Source organism: Cornus florida, unplaced genomic scaffold, assembly GCF_030987335.1.
Source record: "Cornus florida cultivar Cherokee Brave unplaced genomic scaffold, ASM3098733v1 CherokeeBrave_3.0.0_Hap2_Chr08, whole genome shotgun sequence".
NCBI lineage: Eukaryota > Viridiplantae > Streptophyta > Magnoliopsida > Cornales > Cornaceae > Cornus > Cornus florida.
Window position 1 is genome coordinate 42,858,046 of NW_026775578.1, and position 11,237 is coordinate 42,869,282.

The window sequence follows — 11,237 nt, forward strand, 5'->3', positions numbered from 1 at the left end:
GTAAGACAGAGATAGATGTCACCAATGATGTTACATTGAAAGCTCGAAGGCAAACCATTGTATTTACTAATCAATCAGCAGAAGTGGATAGAATAGAAGGCACTGGCGAATCATCTTGTGTTACTTCATACCACATCACTGTTGAAGAGGAACCTGACTGTGAACAACCGGATGATATCGAGAAAGCTCCACCAACACTAGAATACGGGGGGTAGGCTACTATTGATCAACTCAAAGAAATCAACTTAGGAACTGACGATCAACCCAAACCAGTTTTTGTTAGTGCATTCCTAAACCCCTCAGAAGAAAATGATTACTTTCAATTATTGTCTGAGTATAAAGATGTCTTTGCTTGGACATACAAAGAGATGCCCGGTCTTGATCCTAAAATTGCAGTACACAATCTCGCTGTCAAATGTGGGACACGTCCGATTAAGCAGTCTCAACGTTTCTTCCGTCCAGAGCTAATTCCAAGGATAGAGGAAGAACTCAACAAATTGATTGAAGTAGGGTTTGTCCATGAGGTCAAATATCCAACATGGATTTCGAGCATTGTTCCAGTGAAGAAGAAAAATGGACAGATTCGAATCTGTGTGGACTTTCGTGATTTGAATGAGGCATGCCCAAAAGATGATTTTCCTCTTCCCATCCCTGAGCTCACTGTAGATGCAACCACTAGACATGAAGCTCTCTCTTTTATGGATTGTTACTCTGGGTACAATCAGATAAGAATGACTCCGAGGGACGAGGAGTTAACTGCCTTTCGCACTCCTAAAGGCATATATTGTTACAAAGTTATGCCCTTTGGACTAAAAAATACGGGAGCAACATACCAACGTGCTATGCAAAGGATCTTCGACGACATACTCCATAAGATTGTTGAATGTTATGTTGATGACTTGGTGGTTAAGACAAAAGAACGAAGAAATCATTTACAGGATTTACGTACTGTCTTTAATCGCCTTCGAAAATATCAACTTACGATGAATCCCCTTAAATGTGTATTTGGTATGACTTTAGGGAAATTCCTGGGATACGTCGTACGTCATCGTGGTATTGAGATTGATCCTAATAAAATTGAGGCCATTCAAAAGATGCCGCCACCAAAAAATTTACGTGAACTTAGAAGTTTACAAGGTCAACTTGCGTTCATTCGTCGGTTCATCTCAAATTTAGCGGGTCGTTGTCAGCCTTTTAACCGATTCCTAAAAAAAGATGTTCCATTTAATTGGGACCAATCATGCCAAAATGCTTTTGATAGCATCAAAAAGTACCTTCTCAATTCTCCGGTATTGGGAGCACCGGTACCTGGAAAGCCACTCATACTTTACATTGCAGCGCAAGAAGAATCGCTGGGTGCCTTACTTGCTCAGAATAATGAAGAACATAAAGAGAAGGCATTGTATTATTTAAATCGCAGACTCACCCCGACGGAGCGAAATTATCCTCCAATTGAAAAAACATGCCTCGCACTTGTCTTCGCTTCTAAGAAATTGAGGCATTATTTCTTGGCTCATACGATACATCTTGTTGCAAGGGCAGATCCTCTTAAATATGTCATGTCTAAGCCGGTCCTTTCCGGACGATTGGCGAGGTGGTCAATTTTGTTCAACGAATTTGAAATTATTTATATGCCACGAAAAGCAGTAAAAGGACAAGTCTTAGCTGATTTCTTAGCTGACCATCCTATTCCAGCCGATTGGGAAATTTCTGAAGATTTTCCTGATGAAGAAGTCTTCCTTGTGGACATCCTCCCTCCATGGATGATGTTTTTCGATGGGGCAGCACGATCAGATGGGGCTGGAGCAGGTGTAGTTTTTGTTTCTCCAAAGAGACATGTTATTCCATACTCTTTTGCACTTGCTGAAAACTGCTCAAATAATGTAGCTGAGTATCAAGCCTTGATTATCGGCCTTCAAATGGCGAATGAGATGAACATCACGGACCTCGAAATATATGGAGACTCTAAGTTGGTGATCAACCAACTTCTTAAAGAATATGAGGTTAAGAAAGATGATCTAGTACCGTACCATCGTTACGCCTCTCATTTGTTGGAATGGTTTGATAGCGTCATACTAGAGCATATTCCAAGAAAAGAAAATCGGATAGCTGATGCTTTGGCAAATTTGGCTACAACATTGGCGTTAACTGATAAAGACCTGGTTGATGTTCCTGTATGTCAAAGATGGGTCTTGCCACAAATCTTGGAGGATAAATTTGAAGAAAGTAATGTGGTTTCTTGTTGGACACAAGAGGAAGAAGACTGGAGAATCCCTATCATTGATTATCTGGAACATGGAAAGCTTCCCGAAGACCTACGCCATAAGACTGAAATACGAAGGCGGGTACCTCGTTTCATCTATTACAATGATACATTGTATAGGCGTTCCTATGAGGGCCTTTTTCCTTCGCTGCCTTGGAAATGATGAAGCAACGCATGCAATAAAGGAGGCACATTCTGGGATTTGAAGAGCTCATCAATCTGGTCCAAAGCTGCACTTTCGCGTCAAAAGAATGGGTTATTATTGGCCCACTATGGTCAAAGATTGCTTGGAGTATGCAAAAAGGTGTCAAGCCTGTCAATTCTATGCCAATTTCATACACCAACCACCGGAGCCATTACACCCTACTGTGACGTCATGGCCGTTCGATGCATGGGGATTAGATGTAGTTGGTCCTTTAGAAAAGTCTTCAAAAGGCCACTTGTATATCTTGGCTGCAACTGATTATTTTTCAAAATGGGCGGAAGCTGCACCCTATAAACATGTGAAAAAGGAAACAGTGGTTGACTTCATCAAGTCCAACATTATTTATCGATATGGTGTCCCTCGATACATCATCATTGATAACGGGACGAATTTTAAAAACAGTTGGGTAACTGACCTTTGTGAGAGATTTGGATTCAAACAACGTAAATCCTCCATGTACAATGCCCCTGCAAATGGTCTCGCAGAAGCATTCAATAAGACTCTATGTGAGCTATTGAAGAAAGTAGTCAACCAAACAAAGCGAGATTGGCATGAGCGAATGGAAGAAGCATTATGGGCATACCGCACTACGCATCGGACACCTACTCAAGCAACTCCATATTCTCTGGTTTATGGCGTAGAAGCAGTTCTTCCATTGGAATAACAAATCCCATCATTAAGGATAGCCATACAAGAAGATCTTACAAGTGAAGAAAATGCCATCTTACGTCTTCAAGAACTGGAAGCATTGGATGGAAAGAGATTAGAAGCTCAACAATAGCTAGAGTGTTATCAAGCTCAACTTTCTAAAGCGTTCAATAAGAGAGTTCGACCTCGGTCATTTCAAATTCGAGACTTAGTATTAGCTGTTCGTAGACCGATTGTCATAAATCGCAAGGGAAATAAATTTGTATCCAAATGGGATGGACCGTATGTTGTTCGCGAAGTTTATACTAACGGCGCATATCTCATTATTGATGAAGACAGAGTAAGAGTGGGGCCCATTAATGGCAAATTCCTGAAGCGCTACTACCCATGAAGGCAATGCTCCTGATCGTACGAGCTTAAACTGCACTATGCTCCTGGCCTACATGAGTTAAAACTGTGATTGCAAAAAAAAAAAAAAATTTCTTTATAAACTCCTGGCTCGCAAGAGTATAAACTGTGAACGGTGAAACAAATAAATAATGATAACATCTTTGTAAATAAAATGGAGATAATAAATCATTTGTTTTATTGCTAAAATTCAAAGTTACAACTTTGTTTTTGAAAAAAAATGATGATCAATACTAAAATTCCATAGCGATAATTTCGTCACGTTCTTGCCATAATATCTCTTCCAGTTGCTTCACTACTTCAAGATCGCAATTCAAGATGACGTTAGCTTCTTCTATTGATTTTCGATCTTCCCAAAGTTTGGTAATGGCTTCCTTCTTCTGAGATAACTGTGCATCCGTTGTCGATATGAGGACTTTAAGCCCTTGAGTCTCTTCCCTGGCTTCTTGCAATTCTTTCACTAATCTAGCTTCTTTAAATTCAGCTTCACTCAAACTAGATTGAAGTGATTCTATACGCTTAGTACCATCATCTTTTATAGACCTAGCGTTGGTGAGCTGTGCATCAATACTGGCCAATCGTTGGGATTGAGAGTCTGAAGTCATCATACAGGCATATGAAGAAGATGTAGCAATATAATTGGCCACATTATTGGTATATGAGTCAATTCGCTTCTTCAAAGCTGAATGGTCTCCAGGGAGTTTTGCGAGTCCTTCATAAAGTGTTTGAAGTTTAGGTGCTCGAGACGGTATTTTATCGGTAGTAGTATCGCGTATGATATTCTTTATGAAATCAATAAAGAATAAAGCAGCACGACGATGAACATCAAGAACGATCTCTTCCGCATTGAAAATTGACATTTCAGAAGGGGCAACACGATGCAAGGGTGGATCCTGTTCTCTTAAAATCAAAGAAGGGATAACTACATGATATTTATAAATATTTTCAACCGCCTCCATAGCTTGACTAGTCACTTCAGCAACCCCCAAAACATCCGAGTGTTGACTAACTCTGCTTCTTTGTAGTGAAATCTCTGTACCTTTTCTTATCGCAGTGGCCAACTCTAAGGCAGACGGTCCATAAATAGATTCTTCACTATATGTTGGGTTAACAACAATGACGACATCTTCCCCAAGAAATCCCTTGCTGTCTTTTATTTATTAAAAAAATAATAATAAATAATGGTAATTTGCAATACAAAAAAAAATAATAATAAATAAATAAATATATATATATATATATATATATATATAGGAAAGTTCAATTTAAATACCAGTTACCTATATAGGTTATGAACTGCTAGGTACTCCAGTAAAAAATTGATCAAGAGAAGTGGCAACACATTCCTGTACTGAATCAAGTCTCACTTTGTCGGTGACATGCTTCCAGTTACGATCCTCATCATAAGCTTTCATATCCTCCTCTAACTCCATTGACAACTGACGACGGCGACGGTTATTGATTAGTGGTGGGACATCTTCTGCTGTTTGGTGATGGCTACTAGATCCTCCAACAACGTCACAATCATTATGAGATTTGATGGTTAACTTTGGCACTGGCTTAGATGGGAGATTTGACTTCAGCCCCTTAATTAAAACCTTCCTGATTTTAGTTGGTTTCTCTGGTGGGGAAATCGTACGTTTAGATTGCTTTGAGGTAGTTTCTTTCTGTGTAAATGGATCAATATATACGCTGGACCACCATTTGGCATATGCTCTGGTAACTGAGCATTTTTGGTGGCTGAAGGTTGAATGAAGCAACGCATCACAACCAGAAGAATAATGAACGGATGAGTTCCAATGCTTTAAAAATTCCTCTAAGGTGCAAGTACGAAAGTCATTTTTAATTTTCCAGGAATATCTTGATGGTACCCAAATTGTCGGCTAAATCTGTGTGGACTATACGGCTCAATGATAAAACAGTCATTTTGGCGCAATGTCAAATAACATGATCGAAGATTGATTAGGGTGTCAAAGTCAACCTTTTTCATCTCGCCATTATCTACAATAAGTCGCTCTTTTGAAGATCTTTTAGCCATTCGAGTTAAGTTTATTCCTTTACATGATCTGAATAAATTTTGGGCTTCAAAATGGTCAAAGTATCTTGCTCCTCCTTCGCCTGCATATAATGTCATTCTAGGCCAATAGTTGGTATTAGGAATGGTGAAATTAGTTCTGAAATATTCACTCAACCATCCGAATACATAGTGAATAGGAAATATCGCAGAGCAGCTTCCAGGATCTTGTGAGGAAACAATCTCGTTCAAGCCTCTGTAAATACTGGCCAGAACCGGGATGGAAAGACAAATATTGTAGCCATCTGCTAACATGCTTGCGACCTTGAAAGTCCCATGACGAATTATGTTGCCAGGGTGTGCAGGTAAGGCAAATTTGCAGAGCCAATAGGCTAAAAAAGCAGCTAGATAAGTGGTGTCTCTCGATGTTTCATCTACACCAAGGTTAATAAATACTTCTTTCTCTTTGGTGGACATCGACCGGACAGGAGGGATCACACCAGACGGATTTTGAGTCCTCATAGGGCGGTGAACTTTATTTTTTGTTGATTTCTTTGAAGGTTTGGCATGTCTTGATGCACCTTTAAACCAGAAATTAATCCAGTCAGATATCTTCACATTCTGATCTCCTTTATACTTCTTGGAAAGTCTGTGGAAGGCCAAAAATAGGTGTTGACAACTCAAAGGGATAGAATTTTTGTTGTTGCCAACTCTTGATAATTCATCTGCACAAGGAATAATTTCATCATAAATTGTTCCTTGCTGAGGGAGACCACCTAGCATATATAGATCTCGAAGAGAAATTGATAGCTCACCAATAGAACAATGAAGTGTATTAGTGGCTGGGCACCAACATTCAAGGAATGCTTTGAATACATCTTCATGATGATCATAGGAAAATAGGGAGGCGAATAAAGCACCATATAGTTGTTGTTTTGATAGAAAGTCATGGAAACGCGCCAAGACATCTTCTAACCACTCCCAATATAGTTCGGTGTATAGCAATTCAGCAGGAAGTTTATAGGGAATACTCCATGATATTTCCTTCGCCTGAACATTAAGACCCAATAGTGAAAACTGGTTTTCTTCAACAACTCTCTCATGAAGTGAAGAATTTAGTATCAAGGCTTTAGAGACAATAGATTCTTCATTAATCTGATCAGGACCAAAGTCGGTGAGTTCACATGTGGCCGTGCATGTCCAATGAGATGAACAATGTTTATTATTAGAATCAGGCACTTGAATAGCATTGCGACCAAAAAGTGAGTCATATACACTTAATGTCGTTCCTTGGACTCGTTGACTATTTTCGCTCTCTAAGATAGTCAGCTTTTGCATTGCGAAACACTTGAACACCACTATGATGGATACCAAAGCTCGATCGATGTTGTTTAGAAAGAGGATTTCAATTTCTGTTATGGCTGACAAAACCAATTTGCTATACCTTCTCAAGTCCTTCAAAAAAAAAAAAAAAAAAAAAAAAAAAAATAGAAAAGAAAAAGAAGAAGTTAAAAAGCGTGAAAAAAATCTATAGTGAAAAAAAAAAAACAGAAGTTAGAAAGCGTAAAAAAAAAAAAAAAAGTTAGAAAGCGTGAAAAAAAATCCTATAGTGAAGTGTGAAAAAAAAAAAAAAAAAAAAGGGAAAGAAAAAAATATATAGCATGAAAAAGAAAAGGAGGGAAAAAAAAAGAAAAAATAAAAATAAAAAAAAAAACCGTGGGAAAAAAAAAGGAGGAAAGAAAAAAAAAAAAAAAAAAAGGAAAGGAAAGAAAAGGAAATTTAAAAAAAAAAAAAAATTGATTCCTCCAACAACAACAGGCAACGTGGAGGAGAGAAAAAAAAAAATTGCAAATCTCAATCCTCCAGGAAATGTGGAGGAGGAGGAGGAGGAAAAAAAAAAAAAAAAATTGCAAATCTCAATCCTCCAGGAAACGTGGAGGAGGAGAAAAAAAAAAAAGAAGAAGAAGAAGAAGAAGAAGAAGAACATTCATACCTATGTGTTCAAGCAGATGCCGCAATCCAACACAATCTTCAGAGGCCGCAATCTTACAAGTTCTTCAGAACTGATTGAAATTGATGTCAAACCCTATGACTTGGGTGGTATATATAGGCAAGGGATTTGTATAAATTGGAAAGTAAAAATCCAATAAAAAAAAGTTGGATACTTCAAGTCCCACTTGAAAAAGGAGACAAGTCCTGTTAAGCGTAGAACTCGAAGTGGGGGCAATTTGTAGACACTAAAATTTTAGTGGACTTTAATTTGGACAAATGGACCCATTAAATATGGGCCCAATGTTTAATTAAGTTATTTAATTGGCCCAAGTATGGTCCACTTAAATTATTTAATTAAGCCCAGTCTAGAGTCTAGATGGTCAAATAAAAAGAATAATCATTCCTAATAAAATATATTTGGAATAATTATTTTTAAGGATAATTATCATAATATATCCGGCCCGACCCAATTATAGTTTTTTCCTTATCAGGAGATGACACGTGTCATCATCCTATTAATCCAAGAAGCCTATAAATAGAGGCTTGGAGGAAGAAAAAGGATGATTCAGAATTCAGAAGTTTACAAATTCAGACACAAATTCAGAATTCAGAAGTCCAGAGACTCAGAAATCCAGAGACTCAGAATTCAGATACAAATTCAGAATTGAAACCCAAAAGCGAAGAACATCAAGCACATCCAACAACGTGCCGTTCTTCATCAAATTCTACAGTGATTCAAGAATAAGCTCGTGCAGCCCTTGGATCCAACCAACCAAAAACAAGGAGATCGAATCAGAGGACCATTCTTTTTTTTTTTGTAAAAGATATTACAAAGGACTATACTCCACATTCATAAATTAATAAAATTGTATTTGCTCCATATTTTGTTTCTATTGCAGACTTACAAAATTTGTGTATACAGAATGATAATAACCATTTTTAGTGTTTTGACCAATTTATAAATTTAAAATTGAATTCTTCAAAATATTCCTTAATAATAAATAAATTAAATTAACAAAATGATATTCTTTTATAATTTTTTCTTTTAAAAAAATGGGAGCAGTGGCAGTGGTGGAAAACAGTAGTTGTGTAGGCGATGATGTTGAAAAGCGGCGGCGGTAGTGACAGTAGAAGGTGGTGGCAGTGGTGGAAGTCGATGGTAATAGTGATGGTGAAAAACGGAAGTGGTTGTTGTGAAAGATAATGGTAGTTTTTGGACTTAAAATGTGAGAATTTTTTGAAAAGTTAAATTTTTAAAAAAATTTACTTAGAATAGAATGATCATTACATAGGTAGTAGAATCAATTTTCATTCTCATAAATAAATTTTAATTTTAATAAAATGACTATTCTCAATTTAAATTGCATACCAAATAAAAAAAAAATAATTAGAATAGACAATTCATTCCATTTATACACACCAAAACAACATTATATATTGCTTAAGTAACACACACCTCCTAACTAATTTTATCATAATTTTAACATATAAGACTAACATTCTCTCTAATTTTGATTTAAATAGCACTGACCTAATGTAAAATCTACCCTCTTGTCTTAATTTAATTCTCAAAATTTACTTAAAATCCAATAATACCCTTAAAAAGCTTAAAAATACTATTTTATTTATACGTTAAACTAATAAAAATACAACTGTTATAATAATCATTCCCCGCATTGAATAAAGATATCAGGAGGGGTCCGTGCTACTATGTAGACAATCCTGAAAATGTAATTACCCTTTAGTTTATAACTTTATATATATAATCCGTATATAATAGTTCACTGAACTAAAGGGCATAATGAGTAGTATATTGAAGGAAATAGGGAAAATAAAAAAAAAAAAAAAAAATTCCACCATCACGTGTAAATTAAATGACAATATTACCCCCATCTCTCATCCCATTTTACACAATCACATCCCTCCCTCCATCAACTCTCTCCAGCTCCAACCCTCTACGCAGAGGAGGAACCTCTACGAGAAATCTGTAAGCAAACAAATATCTCTCTCCAGCTTCATTTCTTCAAACTTTGAGAATCTTCGAAGCTCTAACCACCGGATTTTCGCGCGCAATCGCCTCCCGACCGTAGGTTTTGTAATCGAAGCTACAGTCGTGCCGATCCGTGTACCGATGCTCCGAGCAGAACAGCTCGCCGCACCGGCATCGAAACCCGGTCAACCCCACCTTCCTCCGACAACCAACACACCGATTCACCTCTCGCCTCTTCGGTCGATCCTCCTCCTCCACCGCCGCCAGCGGTGACGCACGCAGATCCGATTTATCCGGCGACCTCGCCGAACTCGATCTCGGAGCGACGGTGCGACGTTCCTTCGGATGCGTAGGGATCAGCTCGTCCGCAGGTGAATCCAAGCTGTCCGGCGGCGTGGCAGATCTGGACGTCGAGTCGTCGTTGCCGGATAGTTTGGGAGGCGTTGGGATCGGAGTGGTGCAGAGGGTTAAAGTTTCGGAGACCTTGAGCTCCGTCTCTTTGTTCTCTCTCTGCTGAGCCATGAGAGAGAGAGAGAGAGAGAGAGAGTATGAAATGGTAGAAGACTAGAGAGGGAGAGATTACAGAGAGAGAGAGAGAGAGAGAGAAAGTAGATAGACAGATGGAGAGAGAGGGGGTTGTTTTTTAAGGTGTTGAAAGGTCGGGTAATGGTGATGGAATATGGGGCCTCATAGGAACGCGCATCGGAGTTGGAAGTGTAATGACGATAATACCATCATGACTTTTTTGTTATTACCGTGGTGTGGTCGGATAATGGGGGTTTAGATCAGCCCTGACGTGTTCTCAGAATATGATAAATGCTTTTCGTTTGGGCGGACTTGGCTCAACTCAAATTACGCGGACGGCGGACCATAACATTGGACCAAATTTTGCATCGAACATCATTTTTGACCCTTTTAATATATATATATATATATATATATATATTTTGGTCCAATTATAGAAAACACTTTTATAATGCGTATCACACTTTTTATGTATAAAAAACATCCCTAAATAAGATCATGTGCAAAAAACACCTTAAAATTTTAATTTGATACAAATAATTTACTCATAACTCTTTTAAGTTATAATTTGACTAAATTACTCTTATATACACATTTTACATCTTATTTAAAAATGAATCATTTTATAAAATGGTGAAAATGGTCATTTAATATACGAGGGGTATGAAATGTACTATACGCATATTATAGGGGCTTTTAATGCTAAATAGTATGATGACGGCAAGAAGTGTTAGAAGTTAAATTAATAGATATATAGAATCGAAGTCTAATATTCCAAACTCTATCGAAAACACTAACCCACCGGGTTATATAAGCCTTTGCTACGTCAGGTGATTGAACACTCATTTGTTGTTGTTGTTTTTTTTTTAAAATATCTATTTGTGAAAATTTATTGCAAATTCTAAAGATTAAAAATTAAATTTATATTGTTTATATATAATGAATAAGTATTTTTAATTTAATTTTATAATTATATATTTAATGAAATTGATAATTATATTAAACTTTAATTAGGAATATTTTTTCTATTTTTTATTATTATGAAATGAACTGAAGTTTTCATTCCATATGATATATTGTACATTAATCTGACAATTATGACAACAATTTTTTTATTTTTTTGTGAAAAAGTGAAAGAAAATCCTTAAAAGTGGGTTAAATATAGTTAATGCGCACATAATACCCATATACT

At 37.1% G+C, this 11,237-nt stretch overlaps 1 protein-coding gene across 1 annotated transcript; it reads right to left on the bottom strand.

Annotated features, from left to right (window-relative positions):
• Positions 1–9,320: 9,320 nt before the first annotated feature.
• On the bottom strand, positions 9,321–10,174 carry LOC132271494 (zinc finger A20 and AN1 domain-containing stress-associated protein 5-like). The gene has a single exon (XM_059772880.1). The coding sequence runs from the start codon at positions 10,040–10,042 to the stop codon at positions 9,554–9,556; it is 489 nt and encodes a 162-aa protein (XP_059628863.1). The 5' UTR covers positions 10,043–10,174; the 3' UTR covers positions 9,321–9,553.
• Positions 10,175–11,237: the final 1,063 nt, after the last annotated feature.

Bases quoted from the DNA above. Each gene is read 5' to 3' on its own strand.
- LOC132271494 (XM_059772880.1), bottom strand. From the start codon at position 10,042: ATGGCTCAGCAGAGAGAGAACAAAGAGACGGAGCTCAAGGTCTCCGAA.